At 36.8% G+C, this 27,339-nt stretch overlaps 1 protein-coding gene across 2 annotated transcripts; it reads right to left on the bottom strand.

Moving 5' to 3' along the window:
- Positions 1 to 27,215, bottom strand: LOC148848448 (zinc finger protein BRUTUS-like). 2 transcript variants are annotated; one of them, XR_016101468.1, is made up of 15 exons: positions 26,680 to 27,215; positions 15,625 to 15,834; positions 12,621 to 12,815; positions 12,173 to 12,537; positions 8,454 to 8,679; positions 8,021 to 8,189; positions 6,704 to 7,915; positions 6,355 to 6,526; positions 6,027 to 6,248; positions 5,812 to 5,949; positions 3,025 to 3,099; positions 2,543 to 2,777; positions 2,334 to 2,393; positions 376 to 447; positions 1 to 279 (listed from the first exon to the last, which is right to left on the bottom strand). XR_016101468.1 is itself a non-coding variant. In XM_088952571.1 (14 exons), exons 1-14 carry the CDS (start codon positions 26,971 to 26,973, stop codon positions 139 to 141), a joined length of 3,711 nt encoding a protein of 1,236 aa, XP_088808697.1. In that variant the 5' UTR covers positions 26,974 to 27,215; the 3' UTR covers positions 1 to 138. The 2 variants fall into 2 exon arrangements, 1 of the variants encoding a protein (XP_088808697.1); XM_088952571.1 differs by lacking the exon at positions 3,025 to 3,099.
- Positions 27,216 to 27,339: the final 124 nt, after the last annotated feature.

Raw genomic sequence — 27,339 nt, 5'->3', positions numbered from 1 at the left:
TTGGGGGCAAAAATTAATTGACTATAATAGTGTAATGTAACTTTACAAACTCAGCCGCATGGAACTGGCGCTAGGAACAACATTTACACACCTGAACCTGAACTAACCCGGAAAGCTCAAATGCTCATTCCCTATTCCCTAACATGACGTTGAACAATTGGAATTTGCTGAATCGCTCTTTATCACCCGGGTGTTATACGATCCACAAAATCCACACTTGTGGTACAACCAGTGGAAGCGTGCACTTCCCTTTTTATCGCAGTCATTGCAAAGAATGTCCTGGATTTACCAATATCAGTAATTTGTTGTTTACCACACAGAAGTTCAGAAGATCTCAAAATGATGATGAGAAAAATAAGTAAATAGGAAGTGTACCTGACACCGATCCCTGTACTCTTCTGGAAGTTCCTCAGCAGCCAGCAAAGCATCGAGCATGCCAAAGTAGACCTGATGGTTTGCATTTCTTTTAGAAAACTTTAACTTCAAGATAAATTAAAAATTAAACAAAAAAACTTGGCATATTATTATTATGTCCCAATAATTTTCTTTTGCTGCAAGTATAAGCTCAGATGGATTCAATTTCCTGAGACACAAGAGACAAGACTATACCTACCAGCCAGTCTTAATTCTTGAACCAATAACTAGAAAAGAGCAAAGTGGAAAAATAAATGAGATTGAGAGCATGATCAATCTCAACCCACCAAAACAAGTTATAATTAAAGACAGCTAGTGAAAGCTTCAACTACACTAGATTCCAATTGTTTGATACAATTTGACAGTTCTATATAAAGGTCATGATTCCAGTATAATACTACCAATGCATACACACACACACACACACACACACACACCATGAAGACTTTCAATGGTGTAGGTCGGTAGGTCCCACTTTTTAGATAAAATAGATTACAAACTAAACATAATTTGATTTCCTAAATTATATAGAAACCTAATTTAGCTTTATCACAATGAGTAGATCTCAAACAAAATACATGTAGCTTCCCCATACTTGAATTCAGAGTGGTCATTACCTGAAGTCCATTTTAAATTGTGATCCCTCAAATCATTTCTCATTAACTCAGGTCCTCAGCCCATCTCTTTGGCTTCCTCCTAGTTCTTTATGGAACTTTAGACTTGCACCAGAGATCACTTTTTTCTTGCTAGTGATTTTCTATGTACATGGGAAACCATCTTAGTCTACTTTTCCTCATTTCATCACTTACCAGAGCACTTCTTTTAACTCCCATGAATATGCTCATTTCTAATCCCTATCCATTTCAGTTTTTCCACTCATCCATCCCTACATCCACATCTCCACTACACTCATTTTTTGGACATGTTTGTTGACTGCCCAACTCTCTAATCCATTCAATATTGTCAGTCTTAAAGCTTTCTAAATATACGAGACTATTATAAAAGTTGATAATAGAATTATCTATAAAGAAAAAAAAAAAAACATAGAATATGTGAAGGGGAAATTTTTTGATTGACCACTCAGATTAAGTAGCAAGTACTAGCCACTGGACCAAAGCGTCATCAGATGGTGTCAACTCTCCCACTTCTGAGTTTGAACCAAGACTCAGGCAGTACTTTTTTTATTTTGAAGGTAAAGTAATTTTATTCAGCTCAAAAAAACGTACAAGCTGGGCTCAGACCCAGAAGGGCAGCCTAAAAACCACAGCAGTTACACTCTCCACCAGGAATTAGAGCAAGAGAAAGAAAACTCGGGCAGTATTTGAAGCTTCAAACTCAGGCAATGCTGAATGAAGCCACAGCAGGAGTGCACCTTCAAATGGAGCAGTCAAGATCAATAACTTGGTGGGTAACATGTGGAAAGAAGTCCATTGATGAAGTTAGAAATACAAATTTATGGCATATGTCCATATCGAGGCATGTGAATATATGATATACTACAATCAAGTCTAAAAGGAAACTAACAATTTCTACCCTACAGCAAACATACAGTCATCAGCAATTCAGTAAAAATGTGTAATCCAAAAAGAATTAAGGCTTAGTTTGGAAAATTGGAAGGGGTACAAATACAAATATGTAGAGTGCAAAACCTTGTATTTTATATTATTTTACATGTATTTGTACTGTTTCCAAGTTAAGCCTATAGAGTGAAAACTACGAAATCAGGTAGAAAATCTTTTCTTGACAGTAAAATATTAACACGTTAAATTTTTTTCTTTCAGTTGGGATCATATCAAACTTTCCATTTCTCATTCAACTTCAGAATTAGAAGCTCCATTTAAGTGTCATAAATCAATGAATCTTGGACAAGAAGAGTTGGAACTAATAATGTAATAGAGGAAAAGATGCAGTCCTCTTACCGCCATATCTCCCAGGGATTTGCTACATATTGGGCAGGTATAGTGACTGCAGGTGTATGCCTAAACATAACAGAAATTGAATAAGATTTAAGTATAAATGTCTTCCCAAAAACCCTTTCCTTACAAACAATTGAAAAAGGAACCATTTCCTTAAAAAGAGGGAAAAGACGAGATCTTAAGAGAAAGCTAAATGGTAACAAAGGACAGACCTGAAAGCAAGCTGAATGCATGAAATGGCCACAAGGAAGACCTCGGACTGCCGCACTTGATGTGAATAAGAAGTCGCAACAGATAGGGCAGTTTGTTTCCAGGCCTTTCTCCCGACACTTGTGGTCCACTAATTTCTTTCCCATACAACAATTGCATGTCATGCAATGGAAGAAATCAACACCAAGTCCCTTCCCAAGGCGGCACAAATTGCAAAATGGGCAATGGTACACAGTCCTGAAGTTTAATAATAAATAAAATATAATATATAGGAGAGAAAATGCAAAGAACTCTATATTTTAACAGCAACCATCCAACAATACATTAGGATTATCAAACTTCATAAGTAATTCTCATTTTTTAAATAGAAGCCCCAAGTGGAAAAGTATGTATGCTACTTCCATATAAACTAAATCAAGCAGAACAAATTAATTGTTTTCTGGCATGGCATCACCTCAAGAGACAGATTAGAATAGAAGCTTACTTTCTACTCAGAAAGTCAGGTGCCAGGGGAAAGTAGCAGAGATCAGCAATTCAAAAAACGCATTGAGCACAAATTCTGCACAATATATAGCAATCCCCTAGTACTAAGTATTATATTGTAACTTGTAAGTTAACTACACCATTCACACTGCACAAGAAATTTTTATTCTAACCAAGAAAAGAAATGATGGAAGATAGCAACTTGACTTAAAGTCAACAAACAGAAATGAATGCCGTTAGTGTATGACAGCAACAACACAAATAATTTTGGCATTTTTTTTCTTTTTGTTGAACTGGTAATATGCATCATATTAAGAATTACACAATTCCGTTGAAATTTGCTTTAAATAAACATACAATGTGCAACCAGTTGACATATTTATTCATTAGAAGTTCTAATGCATATAAAAAACTTTAAACCCCCTCCAGAAAAAACAACATTGCAGAATAAAGCAGATATTCCTCATGAATAGAAAATATATCACATGAAAGGATAACCTTTAATAAGTTGAAATATAAGGGGGCTTTTTATTTATCAAAAAAACGGGGGACCTTTCCGATGCATAAATGAGTGTTCATTTGAAATGATATCCCAAATTTTATGAATTCACTGCAATAAAGAGAAACCAAAAGCATCATTTTAAGTGAAATTATTACAAAAAATGATGGTAAAATTAGAAACGAATCAATTTAGGATAGCAAGAAATGAGCATTCCGTTTTTTATAATGATCTTACATTAACTACTTCATATTTAAAATTGAACTTGTGAATGAAATTTCTTGGAATTAAAAGTGTCATTGCAAATGAATTTCCCTTTCATAAGGTATTAATATGAGAACAGGGGATAACCTTACAAGCAGAATATACAAATATAGCTGTCCATATATGTCAACAGCTCGGAAAATTTCCCCTTTTATACCAAAATTTCTGAATTTTAAGACAATCCAATTTAATATTGTTTCATGAAACAGTTGTAATATCTCTCCATCTTACTGGGGACCAGAAAGTGCACTGCGAATGTAATTAAAAACTTGGATATTAGATATTAGTGCCACATCAATGCCCATAGAGCCACACTAGAATGGGCAAAATGGAGGGGAGCATCCAGAGTCTTATGTGATAGGAGAAAGCCACTTAAGTGAAAAGGTAAATTCTATAAAACAGTAGTAAAGCTAACAATGTTGTATGGAGCAAGGAGTTGGCAAATCAAGAAACATGTTTAAGAAATAATGTGTGGCAGAAATGTGAATGTTGAGATGGATGAGCAAGGAGTTGGCAAGTCAAAGCAACTAGAGAAAGCCATTACCACCTTCTAATCTCCTGTTCTTTTGTTGTAGGTATCTGGGAAAAGATTTTTGGTCTTTTTGGTAACAGGTGGAGTGCCCCCCCCCCCACACACACACACACGAATAGGTAGTCTTTTTGACCCTACAACTTTTGGCTAGCCAAAGAGAAGTTATGTAGACATGTGCTTGATCTGCCTTGATTTGCATAGTATGGGAAGAGAGGAATGGCAGAATTTTCAATGATACAGAAAGAAGTGTGGGAATGTGTAGTAACTAGGGCTATACATTTGGCTAAATCTCTAGACCTATTTTTAAATTTCTTTTCTGATGATATTTGGCAAAATTAGGAAGCTATAGCAAGAAGTTATTCTGTGAAAGAACAAGCCAGATGCAACTTGGATACCTCCGGAAGAAGGTTTTATCAAGCTAAATTTTGATGGAAGCAGTCTTGGAAACCCAGGGCTGGCTGGCATAGGAGTATTCGGAGATACTGATGGATACTTTCTTGTGTATATTCAGGTCCCATTGGGGAAGGAGATTCAGTGTATGCTGAACTCCAAGCAGTTTTGTGAGAAGTCAAATTGCTAGAGACCTAAACTATGACAGATTAATAATTGAACTGAGTAGGGTGGCTGACAGAACCGAAAACAGTGGCTTGGAAATACAGGTAATCAATGAAATATTTAAATGGTTAATAAGAGATATCACAATTATTATCCAATGGGAGAGGAGGTCAGCAAATAGGATATCTGATTATTTTTGCAAAACAGGGGGTGTATAAGTCTGAATTATTTATTGTTCAATTGTAATTCTGATTCTGTAATGGAGACCGCACCTCACGCCTCAGTCTGGATGCTATTATTGTAACACTTTTCACTATCCTTAAGAATATTATCATTATTTATCAAAAAAAAAAAAAACTAGAAGGCACATAATCAGAAATGAAGTCATTTGAAAGAACCTAGGTATAGATCCAATAGATGATAAAATGAGAGAAAGTAGACTAAGATAGCATGGTTATGTGCATAGAAAACCATCTACAGAACCCTTAAGAAGTGATCAGCTGCAAGTTGAAGGGGCTAGAAGAACTCAAGGGCTAGGAGCAGACCAAAAAAGACATGGGTTGAAGTAAGAAATGATTTAAGAGCTTGTAATGGAACAATTGATATCTATTTCAATAAAAGTGCTGTTATTGATCAAAAGAAAATGGAACAATTGATATGTGTAAACAGAATGGAATTCAAAATAGGATTCATCTGGCTAACCCCATGTAGAAGGGACAAGGCTTAAATGATGATGATGATAAGTACAACATCAACGCTCCAAATGCTACCATAGTATCTAAATAAATAAATAACCAAAATCGAAACATAATATATAAATAAATAAATAAACTCTAGGTTTCAAATAAGTGTTCTACTGCCCAGCATGTACATCCTTTTTCTAGATAAGATCATTACACCCCTGAAATAAGAAGGTTCTGAAATCAGAAACACCATACCTTTCATCATCAAAAAATTTGCAGATGTTGCAATAATATTTTGCCATCAAAAATCTGTTGCAGGAAGGTGTAGTGCAACTTGGTCCTACTGCTTGAATCTTCAGGCACCGCATACACATCATTTCTGTTGTTGCTTTCCTGCAAAGAATAAAAATGTAAAACAAATATGCAAACACTGTACTTTGAATTATCCTCAGTGAATGCCAGAAATTTACCTATCCATTGAGTGATCGCTCACTTTATCATGGCAGAACCTACATGTGAATAACTTCCCACAGCAAGCAGCAACAAGTTTGCAGTTTCTTTTGTAGTGTTCACACCCAAATACTTGTTTCTCTGAATCTCGAAATGATGGTGACCATACAATTATTGCTTCACCATTCATAGTTTCCTCTGCTCTTGCTTGAGGTAACTTCTGTTGAGCAGCTAACCACCGACTAATATAAACATAACCCATCTAACAATAAGATTATGCAGTACCTCATGATTAAGATGATTGCATGTTTAGAAGGTTCCTAAAATAAGTGTATCACAGAAACAAACCTAGTCATAAGATTTTGAATAAGATATGCTTTCCTCCTTGGGTCAAGGGTCGAGTCCCGAGAAACCTTTCTTATCTCTGCCTCAAGCTCACTCTGATTCATCCGGAAAATATCCTTCCATCCAGGCTTGAACATCTGATCGCTCTGGTCAAGGCTTTCTTGGATACTGGATCCTGGAAAAGCATAAAAATCTAAATGCATTAAGAGAAACTTTTCCAATATAAACCCGAAATATTACAATTAATAAATATTGGATTTTGCACTTTATTTTAGACACAAAAAAGAAAATAAGACAACATAGATAAACTGTAATAATAATGTTACAACAAATTGGAAAAGCATTTTCAGACCTTCATGAGAAATACTACTCTCTGGGTTTGCATCTGGTGAAGATGCTTCAGGAGTCCCTTCCCACCATTCGCTAAGCCATTCGCTGAACATTGTATTTTTGGTTGCCTGCTTCCACGTATCCATCATTTTGTTCTGTTCCTCCTGAGTAAGTACAGAAGTCACCCAAGGTAACATTGATTGGAGCACCTCTGCACCAGTAGTCCCAATTATGCGGCCAACAATTTTTTCTTGCTCCTCCACAGAAAAATGTATGTCAAACAATGGCCATAACTCAAGCTCTTCCCTAAAAACATGTTGATCCAATGTAACTCTCATAGATTTGCACATGCCCTGAAGCTTTGTAGCAAGTTCATTGTACTTCCTATTAAAATCAAAACTGTCAGTGCAAGAATCAACATCATCTCTAGTTGAATCTTCAGATATACTAATCTGCTTCTCATGAAGCTGTGAAAGCTCAGAAAGAGAAGATGAAATATCTGCAAACAGTTTCTCTTCCTGCTTGTGGTCCAGGGTATATGAGTGGCTGACATTATGAAGAGTCTCTTTTGATTCTAATGCTGGAAAGACAATCTCATCTTCAGCATTGCTATGAGCTTTGTACAAGCCCCGTAACAAACGGAATCTTCCACTGAATTGCCTAAGGAATGTCTGATCACAACCAATAAGCTTCCCAGATTCAACATCTAAATACTCAACATCCTTTCTGATAGCTTTATGAAATTTGAATATGTTATCAATGGGTCGTGATGGACAAGCCATGTCAGAAGAGCTAAAATCTGCCTCCCAGATAAAAAGACTGGACTTGAAGGAAGGAGCGGATGCAATAAAAGACAGGGAGCGCAAAGACTTTGCTGCAGCAAGTGAACTTATCCCAAGGTTATTACTATTAACTCCTAATCCAGGGACACAGCAAGGCTGATCACTGAAAGATGGATTACATGTATTGACAGTAACATTGCCAGTTTTGCAAGATTCCAAGAAGTTGCCACGTTTAATTGGTCTTCTGTCATCATTTGCTATAATTGGCATTGGTTTTTCCTTGTTAGACAATAGAGAGGCACATGCACAGAATGATTGACCATCATCATCTCCAATCTCAATTAACTTTTTCACCGCAAAGCATAAACCAGAAGAGAGACATACATCCTGAGAACGACCCTTAAGTGCCCAGCCAGAGAAAAGAGTAACCAGAGCAGCATCAGATTTTGGAGCTGTATCACATAAATCTGATAAGTGAAATTGAAGATAAAACATGAAAGTAATATGCTGTATGCAGCTTCTGAAGCTAAAAGCTAAAATAAGGACATATGTTAAACCTGCCAAATGCATGTTTCGGAGAAAAGACTTTGCTTCTTCATCACTTAGTGATCTCACCAGCCATGGCAAGACACGCTCCACCAATTTCAAAGGCATCACACATAAGCTCTGATACAGTAATTCACGTTGTCTTTTGGGGCTAAAATGCTTCCGTGCAAGTGGAAGAACCTGGAATAATTACAAGGTACTTATTAACTGATTCTTAGAGATGAGAAGGTTTCTTTGACTGTGCAGAAGTCAATAAGATGATAATATGTTGTTAAATTTCTTCCAATAGGTTAGGGCATGACTATCTTGTTTCCCACTCTCCCCCTTTTGTGAATATTCAAAGGTAAGTAACTTCCAAAACAGGGAAGGTTCATTATCATGCAAGTTGAAAGTCCTTGCAGACCAATATTGGAATTCTTTATTGCATCAAGAAATGGAGCTAACCTGGACTTCCTCATCATGGAAGTGCTTCTGTATGGTTTCCATTATTAGATCAGCATGTGAGTACAGTTTGGAGTAAAATTCAACTGAAGTAGAGTTGGCTCCAGCAGTTTGTATACTTTCTATCAGGCATCTAAATTTATTAAATTGACTCTCTTCTTCAGCATGCTCCTGCACAAAAGAGAGTTCTTTATCTACCGCAGGGAATATAACCTTGTCCTCAGCAATGCTGCATCCAGAGAAAGAAATGTACATTTAATAAGACTGAGATAAATACAAGAAATACATAACTTTAGCAACATGACGATCTTAATATGGAAAAAGAATGAGGTTGTAATTCTCTCTGGAAAAGGCAGAATGAACCATAAAATGAAATTCATTTTTCTTTCAATGTTCTGAAAGTGTATATCAAAAATGAAAGTTTCACATACGGGTAGACAAAGTGAGGAGTTTTCAGTTTTCAGGATGATGAGATAGCCATTTTATGCTCTATAATAAGGGTGCAAGTCAGCTTATTTCCCAGAATCTTAAGCGTTCATGTTAATTCAATATTAGCATTATTATGTGTGAAAGAACATGGTTATCATGTTTTAGAAAAAGAAATGCCTTTGAACTTAAAATTTTTGTTCTACAACATACATGCATACATTAATATGTATATACCTAAATACTTGCAGAGAAAAAAACTACATAAATATATAGATATATACATTTGTGGATGCACAATTGACAACGCATACATGCATGAGTAGTGAATACACATATACATAAGTACTTACATGCATAAAAACATAATTTTATAAAAGCCTCAACCCTAACCCTACCCAAAGTACATCAGGTTCATACTTTTCAACCCTAAACCAAACTTCAATCCAACCCAACCCTAGTTTTTTGGAATGGGTTCGGGCTAACCAAGGATTAAAATGTCGATGCGGTACACCCCATATGGAGTGTATCATATCAGTATCGTGAGGGGGATATGTGGCACACTACAATTAGGCATGGTAACCACCCATTTGTTAATATTGATACAATAAACCCATGTATCAGCCAGTATCATGTTGTATCAACCAATAGGAAAGCTTGGTGTGTTGTCTCTCTATTAAGAAGCTTACAACTAGCATGATTTGAGCCTAGGTTGTCCAACACCCAAATCTAAATGCAGTCATAAACCGCTAAGACATCTTTCGTCTTGTACTAATAAATGAAATAAAATAACTTTTATGTCTGCATGCAATCCAAGCAAATAGCATGTTGAGCAATTCCAACTGGAAATTCAAAAGAATAATATTCAAAAGGGCAAATTTCTTAAACTACCCCTAAGGTTTAGGAAATTAACTAACTATACCCATACTGTTTCAGTATTGTATTAAAGTACCCCTACTGTTTCTGATAATTGTCACTATCGTTAAGAAAAAAATAAAATGTCGAAGTTGCCCTCCACTGTTTCTCAAATTTTCAAAATAAAACCCAACTGCTAAAAAAATTTCTCCAGCCACCGTAGCTGGTATGCAACATCCCTTTCTTCTGCATCATCAGACCATGGTCTCTGCCGTTAATTCAGTTGTTTCCTATTTCCTTCTGATATACTTCTGATGAAACATTTGCCACAAAGAAGAAGAATAATGTCTTAGCGTCTATGCACTGTTTAATTGAATATTCGAAGTGAGTTCCGTTGTTCTTCAGACATTTGTTTTATGGTTATTTGGTTGGGTGCTTAGGAAATTTAATAAGACCAATAGGAATTGCAAAGATGGAGTGGTTGGTGGTGGGAGCAGGAAAATAGCTAAATATCTCTTACCAAAATACTGCTGGACAGGGGAAGGCACTTTGCCCTTTTGTGTTTATGGAGACAGGTAGGAAATACTGCTCAAAACAGTTGGTTTGAATTACAGAAGACTCAAAGTTCTGGGTTGATTGAATGGGGTGGAACATTACGGAAAAAAAAATGTTAATGAAAGGAAATCAAAATCAACAGGACCGTCTCCTGCCTGATATTCCCACTCTTCCCACATCATTTTCTTCACATAGAGACGGGTACACCCAAAAACGAAAGGGTAGGGTTTCCTACTCAGAAACGGAAGTAGTCAGATCTTCATAGCCAAATCCCATTAACAGTTCACATCTGTTATTATCTACACCGGAAAGGCCAAGGTTCCGGTTGCCGGTAGGCTTCATTTGGCATAGGTCTGAACAGATCCGCTCTGAGAGCTAACAAACAGAATGGTTGTGCTCTGAGAGCTAACAAACAGAATGGTTGTGCTCTGAGAGCTTTATTGCTCTTTGATATACACGGATGATGATCATCCAGAGGAAGAAGGGTATTTTAGGAATTTTAAAAAATAAACTAATCATGTGATGTCACATGTGACAGAGTGTGACGAAAAGTTAATGGCAGTGGAGGTTTTAGACAATTGTCAGAAAACTTAGGGGATACTTTAAGACAATATGTAAACAGTAAGGGTAGAGTTAGTTAATTTCCTAAACCTTAGGGGTACTTTAAGAAATTTGTCCTTTTCAAAATTAGTATTTTGCAAATGTTAATGGGATAAATAAACTATCAAACCAAAATTTATATCAAGAAATGATTTTTTATCTCAAGAAATTTATACCAATAAAAATACTGTTTACAAAATATTCAAGAATATAATATTGAATTCAATCTATCAAATCCACTAATCTACATTTACATCAAAAAATGATTTTTTTTTACTTCAGAAAATTTATAAAAATAAAAATGTTAATAAATTACGAATTTACATATGATATGTACCTTAGAAATTTTAATAGATTTCATATATTTTAAGTTAAGATTATATATTTTTATAAATTATTAATTGATATTTTAATTTAAATTTTATAATAGAATATTTATTGTTTACAAAAATAAAATTATTGTTTACCAAACATTTGAGCATTTAATATTTAGTTGACTTTTTGTTATGTTAAAAAGTAAAAATAGAAAATAGAAAATAATTGATATAATAATTGCATTTTTTTTGTGTCTTGGACACTTGATCAATGCATTATCAATAAAATTACATGATATCTATGCATCCAATTATATTAATTGTAATATATTTCTTCATATATACCATTAAAATATACATTTTTATGTGTTTATACCTTATTTGTGGCTATATTGATATTAAATTTAGTATTATTAATGTATTTATGGGATTTGTATGTGTTTCGCTAATGTATCCAAGTGTTTCCATATCTTTCATCCATATACATGTGTTTCCAAAGCATATCTGTATCTGTATATGTATACAAGCTGTCCAATATGACAAACGATATTATTAATACTTTAACCCTTGGGGCTAAGCCAGCCCAAGTTGTAGGTATGGACTACATACTAATCAAGCAGAGGCAACGACCCTTCTGGAAGTGTTGATCAAATCCAAATTTCTTGTATACACTAGAGGTAATGGGTTATCCTTCGAATAGAAGGAACATATGGGGAGATTAACGAGAATACTCCAAAATTAACTCTTTCTGTTTTTCTTTTCCATGATATCAGACCAAACAAGAAAAATAGGAAAAGAAAAACTTTACCCTGAAGAATAGAAAAAACAAGAAAATGTTAGAAATTTCAAATGCCAAGCTCTGCAAAGCAGAAAATGCTGTTTGAAGGAGCTCATAATCATATTTTGAGACTAAGGTATCAACGTTCAATAGAAAAGGCACTGCAAGGAAAACAATGATGATAAAATAGATACCTGTGAAAGATGTAAACTTCAGCAATAAACTGCAGCTTCTCATTGAATGCTGATAAATCAGAAAAATCTCCAGAAAGTTGTATCTTCCTAGCCTCCTCAGTTATATCAGTCAACTCCCTTTTTATAGCACTATGCCAGTGCAGGATTTCATTTATAGGATGTACACCAGTGGAATCAGTGATATCATACTTTGACTCCACATATTTCCTTTTCCGAGTTCTGAAATGGTCACATGCACATTGCACATTCTCAGTTTGATCGAATGATGTGTCAACCTCAGAATCTACATGACACTGGAGTTTATGATCTTCCTCAGTTTTACTCAAGGTAGGTATACTTTTACTTTCTGTCCATGTGAATATAACCTTTACAGGATACAAGATTTAGTCAGCTACCATATAATAAGAAAAACACAATTAAAAAAAATTATGCCCAGGGTGGAAATTACCTTCTGAAGAAGCTTTTCTGCTGGGACTATCTTGCATAAGCATTTAAGCATATCCTGATGTTCATCAGATGAAATAGATGAAGCTAACCAGGGAAGGAACTCTGTCATCATATCTACAGGAATGCTGCATAAAAACTGCCAAACCAATGATGCCTGCTCGTCAAATGAGAATTTCTCTATAAGCAAGGGAAAGACCTGCCAAGATCAAAGACAAACTGGAATGATTCAAAAATATATTCTTTCTTTTTTTTTGATAACTGATTCAAAAAAATATTCTTCTAACACCAAACATCAAATAATCATAGTTGTCAAGGCGATGCCTAGGCGGCAAGGCACCCTTGGAGGCTTACCTCACCTAATCGCCAAGAAGTTTTCTATAGCGTTTTATAAAAAACCTTTATATTCTTAAATTTTTTATGTTATAATTATAAAACAGACATTTTTAAACTAAAACGTGTATTTTGTGTGTTTATATACTAATTTCTTTTATTATTTTCTTATTTGTTAGGGTTTAATCAACACAAACATTGCTAAATGCTGTATTGAACCCTCAAACACTTCAAAACCTGAACCAATAAGCAAGGAAGAACATAAAATTCTGTCCAATCAACACATTTTCTATAACAGAAATAGGGGTTCAGCCCCTATATTTTTTTAATTTTCTTTTTCTTCTCATGAATATGTTGGAATATGCTGATTTTCTATACTTTAATGAAGTTTATACTTTTCTTATGAAAACTATGGATAAGTATTAAAGAAATATGATTATGGAACCTAGGGAACTACCCTAGGATACATGTTTTTACTTAAAAAAAAACCATCGCCTTAGCGACAAGCCACCCCCCTGTCGCCTAGCCTCACCTTGGCGCCTTGAAAACTATGCAAATAATATTTCTTCAAATGAATATGTCTATTAGTGGCAGGATTAGTTTAGGGGCAGAAAAGACTGTCATAGACAGAAACAAATATTCTATGCTTACATATAGAACTACTCTACTGATGGTCAAGAGATGTGCACAATATAATAGAGAAATAGGGCTGTCAATGGACCAGATATTGGTCCAATATGACTCCATTACAAAGGACCAGGTCCAATCGAATCCAATGAATACTTTGGACCATTTTGGACTGGTCCAATTCAATGTCTGGACTGTCCAATCTGTTCAAATTGGTTTTAATTTAAATTGGTTTCAACCCAGACCTGGTCCATTGACACCTGTATTCTTGTCTTCTATCAAGGGACCAGATATTGGTTCAATTGGACCCAATTCAACATAAATCCATTACGGATGGACCAGGTCAAATCCAATCCAATAAATACTTTGGACCATTAAGTCTGGACTGGTCTAATTCAATGTCTTATTGGTCCGTCCAAATTGATTTTGATTTGAATAGGGTCCAAACCAAAACCAGTCTGTTGACACCATAATACTATGGTGAATACAGCTCATTGGGTGCTCATCACCAAGGAGTCCTACAGCTCATTGGGTGCTCATCACCAAGGAGTCCTAAGGCCTAATAGCAGATGATAATACTATAAAGATGAGCCACAGTGGCTAGATTTTCCGTTACAAAGAACTATATCAAGTTTTCCAGAGATGGGGAAGCTGAAACTCAATTTTGATAGGTGCAGTCTTGGGAACCTAGGACCTTCAGGCATAGGAGTTGTGGAAAGAGACTATCATAGAAATAGAAGAGGATGCCACTCATATAATTAGACAAATGTGCAATTAAGATTTTATGATCAAGGCCTCAAACCAAACCAGTTCCGCTATGTCTTGTGTAATCCAGGAATACCAAAAAGACTGAAAGGAAAGTTGTATAAAATGGGCAAATGGCCTTTTGATGGCACTAGTATAAAAAGATCAGCAATATTATATAGTATTGGGCAAAGAAGAAACATCATATCAAGAAAATGAGAATTGTTAAGATGTGGATGCTAAGATGGATGGGAAGCTGCAACACTAACAGAGAATTAGAAAGAAGCATATTGGAAGTGACTTAAGATTAGCATCAATATGGTTTTGCATTTACATAAATGATTGAGTGCACAAATGAGCACTGACTTGTTGCAAATGGAAGGCCAAATAAGACATGGAGTCAAGTAATTAGAATCAAGAAATGAGACGAGGGCTTAATGACTTATAATTCAATAGAAGAGATGGCTCTCCAAAAGTGCAATGGAGAAACAGGAGTCATCTGACAGATGCCAAATAGTTGGAACTGAGACTCTTTTAAGGTGACCCAAGACTGTTGGCTGAAAATCCAGAATCCCTTTTGACAAAGGCAAGAAGAAAATTTAAGGACTATTAGCATATTCACCTTTTTAGAATACCTTCTTTATAATGATTCTTTTTGTCTCAACTTCTACACTTTCCCAAGTTGATCTCAAAAGAGAATGAGAAATAAAAAAATCTTGGGATACTTTATAAGATTGCCAAGATGCTTATCATAAATAGGAAGATAATTTTAGAAAGATATAAACAGAGCAGAAAGTTGACACTCTTCAATTAGATCCTTTTGTAAAAGTCAAGCATTAACAGAGGCAAGTCGTTTATTTGAATAATCTGGTCGTATCTGATTCATGACAAAGTATATTCTTGGCTGCAGAAATCATCATTCACCAAAGGTTGAAAAATCAGCCAATGATAATAAAAAATAATGGAAAAACAAGAGATAACATCTAAAGACTGAAGCACTATAGCTTCCAAGAATTAGAGTTGAAACACAAACAATGAAGAAGATTATTGCTCTTATAAATAAAATCTTGAAGAAGTTAGCATATATGTTCATATGTGAGAAACAGTAGTTTCAATTCTCTGTGTAACTTCAACTCCATGAACATCCTAGCCCGTTCAGAGAGATATTGTCTTACCTAGAAAGTATATAATTGATTAAATAGATTATTGGATTACAGAAAGATCATCTCTCTACAGCCCCCATCACTCATTTCCTTTCAAATACAATGTGGAATTCATGCAAACAAGTGAAAGAAAGCAAATACCTGCTCTTCTTCTTTGGACATGTGCTGACTAAGTGATGTTTGAAGAGCTCCTGCGCAAGAAGCTAACTCTCTGCGAGAGCTTTCATCATTTTGTTGATTTGAATTCAACAGCTCAAACAACTGATCAAAGAGATCACTTTCTCCCTTGTGTTCAAGGGAGTATGTCCGTGCTACATTTTTCACACGTATATCAAGAGCTGGAAAGATAACCTGCATTTTCAAAGGTGTCATTACAAGGTCTGGGTAATGAACCTAAGAATATCATTCCAAGGACATAGCAATAGTATATATGAAAGGGTCCAAAAGGAATGGTTTACTTTGAAAAAATGGGAACACACATCTGGGAAAAGAAGATAAATTAAACCTTAAAAGATGTTAACAAAGAGATTGCATTCAACAGTTTGATTTTTTGGGGAAATAGTGTTTGCAAAAAGGTTGAGAGACATCCAAATCTTACAAAGGGATTCGTAAAAGGAATATGGATCAGGTACATGAAAAGCTATTAACAGGGCTTCAACATAGTTGTCAAATGCCTTACAATTTATGATACAATTCACAATATCTTACATATGAATCCTTAAAAAAGTTCAAAAAACTCTATGATTATAGTTTGAATCTCATTATTCAACTCATGAATTTTATGATTTATACAATTCATGTGATTTCAATAAGCTCAATCAAGTTCTCTACTTGATCAATCCTTTGTTTTAATTTTTTTAACGGGCTTCTGTTTTAAAATTTTACTAGAATAAGATTTATAGAGCTGCAATAGTATTTGGACCAAATCAGATATCCTAGATCAAAATTTGGTTCATTAATATTCAGATTCAAATTGAATCTTATCCATTGGATTTATATCAAGTTCTGTTTGAATTTGGATGTTAATCAAATATTGAATAGCATTATTAAGTTAAAGTAAATAAGCATATATAAAGTAATATATTGAATTCAAATCATCCCTACCCAGATCAAATTCAAATTCAGACAAAAAGATACCATTTGCAGCCTTAAAGATTTTTTTATTGTTACTTAAGGGCTATTTAGAAAGCTTATTAAGTTTATATTCCGTCCCACATAGGTAAAAGAGCCATTTATGTGGGTTAATTAATTTTCATGCTGAACTCAATTGTGTCATTTTTACTTTTTGTATGAATGTGGTAAACTTTGTTATATTAAGATGACTAGGTCACTTCTAGTCATTTGGGTTGCCAAGTCAGCTGATACTTGTTGCCTGGGCAAAAAACAAAATGATTGAATAAATACATACATGTTTTATAATGTATTTACTTAACCATTATAAGTATTGTAAATAAATAAATATATTATATTTCACAAATTCCACTCAATAGGTAAGCATCAAAATTAGATACTCAAATTCTGACAGCTACTTAATTTCTCCTATTTTTTGCCATTCCCAATTCACATTTCATAGAGTAACACTTTCAAATGGTTAACTATTGCAGCTAAAGTAGTTAAAAAATAGGCTGCATCTTGAAAAATATGACATCACACTATCATACAGCCTAAACCTAATTAAGGATATGCCTGAGGGTGCAACAACCAATGTTAAAACACCTAGGGAGAGACATTAAGTTTTATGATTACAATGGATCTTCATCAAGGTTCAACACTTAACCCTTATCTATTTGCATGTATCATAGATGAATTGACTAAACATATTCGAGAGGAGGTCCCAATGTCCAATTTCCAATGATGTATGTTATTTGATGATGACATCACATTGATCAAAAAACAATGATGGCATCATTTTAATTGATGAAACTAATGAAGGATTAAATGCAAAATTATGTTTATGAACAAATACCTTAGAAACAAAAGGCTTTAAAATAAGTAAGAATAAAATAGAATCTATGATATGTAAATTTAATAATAATAGGAGTGAGAATTAGGGTACACTTAGGATTGGAGACCAAGAGATCATACAATGTGACCTTTTCTGATACTTTTTATTGATAGATAATGATAATTTTATTAATTAGAATAAAAACACAATATACATCATACAACTCCCCACAAAGAGGCGCAAGGTGCAGCCTCCAAACTACATCATAAAGCTTACAATTGATCCCAAAAGAGTTGATTCCTATGTACTCCTTGTTTGGCTAGGAAAACTGCCAGCCCATTTTCCGATCTTCTTTCCCATTGAACTGTGACTGAGATATTTGAATTTATCCACTTAAATCTTCTCAAGGCCCCCCTGTAAGGCCAGGCTGCCATCTCTGGCTCTTTTAGCCATCCAATAACCAATTTGGAGTCACCTTCAATCATTAAATGCTTCACTGCCAACTCTTTTGCAATTTCTGCTCCTTGTATCACAGCTTGGAGTTCTGCATTGACTGAATCTCCCATCCCTATAGGACCAGAAAATAGAGCTACAATCTGGCCCTCAGCATTTCTAAAGACTCCCCCTATTCCAGATGGCCCCGGGTTGCCCAAACTACTGCCATCAAAATTTATTTTAATGAAGCCTACATCAGGAGGCTTCCAATCCACCAAAGACTTGCTTCTGACTGCAGAACTTTTGGCTAGTTGTTCCAATTCCTACTTATATCATCAAAAGAGTAGGATGAGAATAGGTCCAAGGATTTTACATAAAATACTTTCTAACACACATGTCTGATCCCTGTACTTGTCATTAAAGACTAGCATTTTGTTCCTCGCACACAGCCCACACCAAAGCAGCTCTAGCACACCTTCACAAAACCTTTCCTCTTCTCTTTGGCCTCCTGAAAGTTGTAGGTCAAAAAGATTGCAAATCTGCTCCAGTTCTGTCCACCTGCACCCAAAAAGATCAAAAAACTTTTCCCAAAGGCCTACAACAAAAGGGCAAGTGATTTTATATGGTAGCAACTTTCTTCATTTGCTTTGCATAGGGTACACCAGTTAGGAGAGATACAAAGACTGGGTCTTCTTTTTTGCAAAACATCCAAAGTGTTGATTTTTCCAAGGGAGACTTCCCAACAAAGGGCTCCTGCTTTTGGAGGGACAGGTTTGGACCAAACTTCCTTGTTATGAAAAGGTTGAGGCAGCAGAGAGGAGCACAAGGAAGCAAAGAAAGAAGCACAAGAAAAGGATCCCAAGGGCAAAGTCTTCCAAATACGGGTATCTAGAGAAGGGTCCAAGCAAACAGGATCAATAGTTTTAAGGAGCAAAGCAACCTGGTCAAGCTCAGAATCTCTCAAATCTCTTCTAAAACCCAGGTTCCAGTTTATACTAGAAGAAAAGGAGGAGGGCACAAACCTTTGAAATTTTGAATTGGCTCATTTTTAAAACATGAGATGGAATACGAGGGAAAGAGGTCCTTGAGGGTGAAGTCACCAATCCAAACATCCTCCCAAAACAAAACCCCATCTCCAGTACAAGCGCCAGACCTAATCAGGTTTAAGAAAACATGAAGAATACTATGAATAGCCTTCCATGGAGATTTCAGCATAGCCCGCTGAGATACACCAGCATCCCAACCATTGCTTGCAACACCATGCACACTCCTTACAACTTTATGCCAAAGTCTTTCCCTTTCTAGAGGCCACCTCCATAGCCATTTGCCTAGCAAGGCTGTATTTTTCCTCCTTAAATTGCATAATCCCAAACCCCCTACTCCTTCCTACTACACACTATTTCCCACCTAACCACATGATCCTTCCTCCCTTCCCCTCACTCCCATAAGAAATCCCTCATGAATTTCTCTACCTTCAAAGTGCCATTCTAAAGGCCAACAGAAGGTAAGTTGGCAAGTTTGCAAGAGTAGCTCTTATTAAAGTGATACAACCCCCGAGGGAAATGTAGTTTCTCTTCCAAACTGCCAGCTTCTTTGTGCATTTTTCTACAATCAAATTCCAAAATCTTCCTTCTCTTGGACCATCTCCTAAAGGCATACCCAAGTACTTCAAAGGATAGCTAGAAGTAAGGCAACTTAAGGACTTTGCTACCTCATTCAACTCCTCCATCTCCAAATTTACCCCCACTAGACAACTCTTTTCAAAATTGACCTTCAACTTCAACACGCATTCAAACAACTTTATTACTCGTTTCAAGTTCCTAGCCTTTAAGGGATCTCCAGTCTCACAAAAAATGATTGTATCATCCACAAATTGCAAATGTGTTACCACAATACCCTCTCTTCCTACCCTCCATCCTCTAAACATGTCCAAACCATCAGCTCTCGAAATGAGCCTACTAAACACATCAGTTACCAGAGTGAAAAGGAAAAGAGAAAGGGGATCCCCTTGTTGGCTGGAAAGGAAGTTGATCCCTGGACTTATAAAGTGAACATCTGCAAACTCCACAAATACTGCCAACAAATCTAACTTGATGATATCCCGACAATACTGAAAGAAAGCCACAGTGAAACCGTCAAGTCCAGGTGCTTTAGATCTATCCATTGTAAACACAACTCCCTTTATTTCTTCCAAGTCAAAATCCTTTTCCAGTAAATTTGCCACCTCAGGGTCCAATTAGGCCACTCTAACCCTTCCACTCTAAGCCTCACATCCCCCTATCTTTTGTAGATTGCCTTGAAATGATTCATGAAACCATTGGCAATCTCCTCTTGATTATCCACAACTTCACCATTGATCTCTAACTTTTCCACGAAGTTCTTTCTCCTTCCATTAGCGATTGCATGGAAAAATTTAGTATTGCCATCCCCTTCCTTAATCCATTGATGCCTTGATTTTTGTCTCCAACAAATCTCTTCCCTAAGCACTATTTCTTCCAACTCCTATAGGGTCCATCTTAAGTTCATTTCTTCTTCTAAGAAAGAACCATGTCCTTCTTTTTCATCCAAGAGTTCAATTTGCGAGATAACACTTAATTTCTTCTTCTCCTCCACTCTCTTGAAATGCTCCATGTTCCACTCTTTAATTTTACCTTTTAGCCTCTGAATTTTCCTATCGAATTTGACACCCATCCCAAGGGTTCCCACCACTTCTTCACTCCACCACTCTTTAACCTTACGAGTGAAGTCTGGATGTGTTAGCTACATATTTTCGAATCTGAAAGGTTTAGGCCCACTTCAAAAGTTCCTAGTTCCAATGTTTATCGGCTAATGATCTGAAGTGACTCTTGGCAAGGCCCTAGCTAGCAGCCTTAACCAATGTTCTCCCCAATCTGAACTAAATATGAACCTATCCAACTTAGAGCATCTCGAGGGGGGGGGGGGATTGTAGGTTGGACCAAGTGAAGACAAACTATTGAAAGGTGATTTCTAATAGTTCACACTCATTAATAAATTCACTGAATCTCCTCATGCTGGTTGTGATCGCTTGATTGGGATTATTGGTCTCATTTGTAAACCTAATCACATTAGAGTCCCCACCTAAACACCACGGGCCCTCCCACAAACCCCTTATATCAAAGAGCCCTTCCACATTTCGCCTCTCTCTCCATATCTATTCGGACCATAGACATTCGTCATCACCCAAGTAAACTCATCTCCCACACTCTCAAATTTCAAAGAGACTGAAAACTGACCCATTAGCTGTTCCATTGGCTCCACTACCTCTTTCCTCCACATTGTCACTATACCTCCTGAAGCCCCGCATGAAGGCATAGAAGACCATCCTAATCCTCTAGAGCACCACACACTTCTCGCCCATTTCCTATCCCAATCTGCCACTTTTGTTTCTTGAAGCAAAACTATATCTGAGTTTTCCTTTCTAATCATATCCTTTATTACCCTCCTTTTCCTAGCACTACCCAACCCTCTTACATTCCAACTCAGTATCTTCATAGAATCGCTTAAGTCCCACCCTGGAAACAACCATTCTTTACTTGAACCCTTTCCTTCTTTCCCCCCTAGCATTAAATTCTAAGTTTGCTGCAACTTTTGATTTAATCTTTCTACCTCTGATAGCTTCCTCTTTCTTGGACAATCTTTTTCCTTCTTCCCCTTGTTTTTAGCATACATTATAACACTCTCTACTCCTTTCAATTTCAGACCCATTTCTTCTACCACTTGATTCATCGGTTGCTTCCCCATTCCCTCACCCTCATCCCCTTCTTTCCCTTTTCTCTAGCTATCATCCTGTAGATTCATACAAGGTTCAAAAAATCGTTACATATCGAACAGTATGGCCGATACATATCATATCGGGCCCTTCCTGATACACCCCTATAGGGGTTGTATCGGGTCAGGACCTGGTTCAGAGGGTAGTCAGGACTTAAACCGGCCCCTCTGAACCAAAATCGAAAAAAAAATAAGTGTAAGTTAAAAAAAAGGGGTGTATCAGCCAGTATCGATACTTTGAACCTTGGATTCAAATCTTCCTCAATGTTTCCATCTTCTGCCACCCTCCTTATCAGCTCTTCAAAGGATTCACAAACCAAATCCCATATTTTTTCACCTTATGTCTTCCATTTGGCCTCCTTACTCCTTCCTTTAAACCCTTCTTCCACTTCTCTAACTATAACCTGCTAGATTGTGGCAGACAATGGTTGGGAATGGACAAAATCTGTTGCACTCATAGAAAGCTCATTAGTAATCTTAAAATCAAAGACTAACGCACCTAAAGAGGAGGGTTTTGTTGAAGGACTTTCGCAAAAGGATTTTGTCATAGAACTAGACCTACAAAAACCAATTTCCAAAGGTTTGGTATTAAACTGAGGCTAAAGGGCGGCTGAGCTTGAGAATTCGACACTCCCCTACTAGTTACACCCCTGGCTTAGCACTGATGGGCAGTTAGAAACCAAAACCGCAGCACCTTGCACCTATTGAAACCTCGAGATAACTTCAAGTGCCCACCAAGCAGTGTCCATTACCCAGGCCGGTTGGCATCTCTTCTTCGCTACCCGCCTCCATAATGACTTTAGAGAAAATGGTAACAGTCTCACCATCATCTTTTTTGCCTTTGTTTTCCTCCAAGAAAAGTCGCTCTATGTCAAAGCTCTCATCCCCTTGAAATCCAAAGGTTTTCACCAGCCTAACACTCCCAATACTTAAGGTATCAAACTTGTCCAAATCAGAATCTTTCTCACTAAGTTCCACTAAATCTTCCTCTTCTGCTACACCCCCTGTTAGACCTGCTCTCTTATTTCTAGGATTGCGCCTCTCTAGCGAATCATGCTCCTACGCTGACACTGGTCTCCACTGCAACAAACTACCACGATCAAAACCATTCTTCCCTGAGAGCCTTCGAGTTGGGGACAATGATGGACTAGAATTTGTGTCCACCATCGGTCCCTTTAGTCGACCCACGTGACCACTTAAAAGGTCACAAGGGAGAAACTAAGAAGGATATCACCACAAAATTAGAGAAGGATGGGCAAAATTGAAGACAAAGAAGGGAAAGGAGAATTGAGGAAAAAAGGAATTGTGGAGGTTTGGAGAAGAGAGAGATAGAGAAAGGAGGGTTCATCAAGGCAACAAGTTGGAGAAGGTCTTTGAAGGTTGAGGCTAAGCAATTTCTTTTTGAAAGCTTTAGGGTGAAAGGGAAGAAAGCCTTGAAAATCAGAGAACTAAACATGGCCATGGTCTTATTGGTCGGGAAATGATTATTGAACCAAGGTATGAGAGAAGGGACCCTTCTTAGGGAGAAGTAGTAAGAAATGATTTAAGCGCTAATGATTTAACAATGGATATGGCATGGCAAAGCAGGATTCATGTAGACAACTCCATATAGTTGGGATAAGGCTTGCATGATGATGATGATGACACTATTGTATCTTATGTTGGCTCATATTAATTATTCTTAATAAATCACTTTATTACTTATCAAAAAAAAAAAATGAAGATGATGACACTATTGTACAACCTATTTATGGATAGTAGCAGCTAAGGGAGCGTTTGGAGATTTACTTTTCGTTAGAAGATGTTGAAGGAAGTGACACTGTGACCGTGTATCCAGATAAAAAAGTTAAAGATCGACTCAGGCTGCTCAATTGTAGTTTAGTCGGTTGCTTCGTAAATTCCGACCTAGATGTGGAGAAGAGCGAAGAGTGGGTCGTTGCCAAGTGGCAACCTGAGAAACCTTTTCACGTGAGGAAGCTAAATGCTGGTTTCTTCTTGTTCATATTCAAAAGCAAGGAGGAGGCAAGCAACACCCTGATGAGTGAACAAAGTTTCAAGAACCTGATCTCAGAATTGGGAGATGGAATTCTTTAGTCGGAGCAATCAAGGATATGTGTCCTCTAAATATGGTGTGGATTACTGTTTTTGGGATACCATTGCACGCGTGGAGCTTTCAAACTTTTAAGATAGTGGGAGATGCATGTGGAAGATTTAGATTTGTTGATCCTAGAACAATTTCGTGGAGAAACCTCTCTGTTGCTCATATCTTAATTGAAGTTGAAGAGATCCACCTTGTTCCTACTTGCCTATCCCTCTGTTTTGCCAATGAATCTTTCGACTTGAGACTAATCGTAGAAGGATCTTACCCAACGAGATGGATCGGAAATATGGAATTGTGGAGTGAAGAGACCCCGAAGATCAGCTTGGGTTCTAGCGATGATGGAGGGTAGATGAATAGTCAGACCAAAGGGGAAGGGCACGAGGTTGAAGACAAGGGTATTTTAGGAAGCAAAAATATTTATGGTTCGGTTGGGGTCTTTACTTTGGGCTGCATAATGAATAGTGAAAGTAGAGTTACAAAGAGAAATAAAAGTGATGGGGCCCATGCAAACTTAAGAAGGAAAGTTAGGTAGGGCTGGCTATGGAAGGGACAGTGCTAAGAGTGCAACTACTAAACATGGCAATGAGGTTGTGAGAGAGGCTTTGGACAAGAACGACAAAACTAACTTATCTTTGGACTGCGACAATTATCAAAAGTTTGAAATTTCAGCTGGCAGGATTGGAGTACATATAGGGCAGAGAAGAGATGTGGACAAGGAAGGTGCCATAGGACCTATAGAAGGAGTGAATAAAACCAGAGAGACAAGCAAGTGTCGCCTTGTACATGTGTCTAAGGTTTTCTCGAGGCTAAAAGACAGTTTGGTTGGGGCAAGTCCTTCCAACAAATATAAGAGGTTGTACAAAATTGTTAGAGCTAGCCAAATAAGGGTAGATTAGTCATTTTATTTCTTTTAAGTTATGTGCTTATGTGGCAGTTTTAATAGACTTTTTGTCCCATACTTAAGTGGGGGCAGTTTAGCATTTATACAACTAATTAGAGGCTAATGTAAAATATGGTCGACTGATAGGGTTTACCCATCAGAATCGACTGTTCTTCTTCTTCCTCCCTTCTCTCTACTGGTTCGAACTCCTTAGCACAATGTTAAACATGGTATCAGAGCCATAAACGAAGGAGAAGAAGGCTGCGACTTCAAGGTTTCCATCCTGCAATGGTGGTGCTTGTGGTGTTTACCCTCTACTGAACCATTTCAAGAGGGTTTGTGTGTGGTTGCTCGAGTGGTTACATTGCTGTTATGGTGACTACTATTTCTGGGTTGTTAGTAGTGGTGTGAACAGAATTTTTGTGTGGTTACTTGAGTGTTGTGTTGTTGTAATGGTGCCTAATATTTCAGGGGTGTCAGTAGTGGTGTGAGCAGAAAAAAAAAAAAAATATTGTGCTGAAAGTTGACAAGAAAGGGGGAGAAAGTGGAGATTATGACCTTGGTGGACAAGGGGGTTAGAATTGGCAAGAGTTTAGGGCTATTATTTTTGGGAGGCAAAGAGTTCGCTATAAGATCTTTCAAAAAATTGAAATGAGTAAAAGGGAACAGAAATTGAAGATGTCGCGATGGAAAGAAGAAAAAGTTTGGGATAAGGAAGATGATGGGCAGGACGAGTCGTTTGGTCCTGGGGGGGGGGGGGATTTCTCAGTTTTTCTTTTGGTTAGTCTTGTGTCATTAAGCCTTGCTGTTGTTTGGTGGGTTTGGGTGTTATCTTAATACCCCTGTCAGTGCTGTAATCTGATTTTTATTTTATCAATAAATTTTTCCTTTATTATTCAAAAAAATAATATAAATTACAAATTGATAATGCTGACTTATTAAGTACTTAATATCACATAAAATGTATTTTCAATCTATAAAACATATTTCACGGTCAATTATGTCCAATATTTTGTTCTTGTGTCAGTTTGAAAACCCAGATTGTATCCTGCAACATAGCATTAGTGCATGACTATTCCACTTCAATGATGCTTTTAAATTTTAACTTGCCTAAATATATATATGGCATTCTATAATATTGGGTGTCTTACGACGATGGGGAACTTTATGTCCTTTACTCCCTAATGGAAGAGTGGTGGTATAACTGAGATCTGCAAGAAATGCTTACTTTTCTTTTTTTTTTTTTTTTTTTTTTTGATCGATAACTTACTTTTCATTTCTTCTATTGCTATTTGATCAATTGTTTTACAAGAAGCAGGTGTCAAACATCTAAAAAGATTTATTTATCCCCTTGAGTTTCAAATATAATGTCCAACAAAATGATGTCTTGTAAGTTGTAATCTAAGAGGTCATTTGATAACAGCTGAGTTGGTTGAACTTAATGACTTATCTTTTGTCTTTTATCAGATAAGTAACCAAATAATAAAATATTTAGGGGTATAGTAATTAAACCAGCATGCCATTGAACCATTAACGAGCTCACAATCAACTTAATGACTTAAAATACGAAGCAATAGGCATTCAATTCAGCCACTTATCCCTTATCAAACGACCCCTAAATATCCATATTTGTAACAATATCTAGAATCCTATACCCCAAAATAAAACGGTTTCTTACCCCTAAACTATAACTAAGACTATTGTATAAAGCACAACAGAGATCTAGAGGAGACATAAAAATGGGTATACATTACAATTAATCAAAAGATGGCATCAGACCAATGTCAAACACGGATGAAGGAAAGAAAGGACAACATCATATGACCACAGCAAGGAGTTTTAGCTTACAATTAGAAGAAGTCAAATCTAATCAAACTTAAGACATAACCGAAAGCTCACAAACTCACAAGATGGCAAAGTATAACGATTAAAGACGAATGACGACAAAATCGAGCCCTAGGGGAATTCCTATTCCAATTCCAATTCTCAATTTATCAATCTCAATCATTTTCTAGACAAGCAAAAGGACGGAATTCAACAACAAACCTCATCCTCCGCATTGCAGTGGTGTTTGTAGATTAACCGGAGAAAATGACACCGCTCGAACAACTGCTGGATATCACCGTTCCGGTCAGTCGCAAACGCTAAGGCAGCTCTATGCAGCCCCTCGAGCTCGGACCGGATGGCTTTATGAAAGAACAGGAAGATAAGAATAGGAGATTTTAGAGCGGAACTCTTCAGGCAAGACCTGGAGGCAGAAGGATCGACCGGATTTACAGGACCAGCCATTAGAGGTAAACCTCCATCCATGTGCTGAAGCCCTGTTAATGGCGTCGCCATTCACCAACAGTATCAATTGTCACTTTCTAAAAAATAATCGAAAAAGACTTCCAGAGCCAGATATTCAAAACCCTAGATTTCACCAAAATTGAAGTCTCTCTCTCTCTCTCTCTCTCTCTCTCTCTCTCTCTCTCGTTCGTTTCGTATTATTTTTCTTCCTTCAAGTCTGGGGGACGGAGCAAGTAAGCAAAAGAACACAAGAAAAATCACTATGGTTGATTGATAAGGAGGAAGAGTTGAAGACCGGGAAAATCGTTTACTAGCATGTTTTAGCGCAGCGCTAAACAACGCCACGTGGAAACATCATCCAGCGTGTATGATCCGTGACAGGTCTGCATGACGAATAACGCGATTGATTGACACGTG

Source organism: Nelumbo lutea, chromosome 6 (genome assembly GCF_056320005.1).
Source record: "Nelumbo lutea isolate HS-2025 chromosome 6, American lotus-T2T, whole genome shotgun sequence".
Taxonomy (NCBI): Eukaryota; Viridiplantae; Streptophyta; class Magnoliopsida; order Proteales; family Nelumbonaceae; genus Nelumbo; species Nelumbo lutea.
Note: the sequence above shows the minus strand (reverse complement) of the source record. Positions and strands in the feature narration are given on the sequence as shown.

Bases quoted from the DNA above. Each gene is read 5' to 3' on its own strand.
- LOC148848448 (XM_088952571.1), bottom strand. From the start codon at position 26,973: ATGGCGACGCCATTAACAGGGCTTCAGCACATGGATGGAGGTTTACCT. The intron at 15,835-26,679 runs GTTTGTTGTTGA...TTGAAAATGCAG, and splicing joins ACTGCAATGCGGAGGATGAG to GTTATCTTTCCAGCTCTTGA. The intron at 6,527-6,703 runs GTCTGAAAATGC...ATGCTTTTCCAG, and splicing joins GAGTAGTATTTCTCATGAAG to GATCCAGTATCCAAGAAAGC.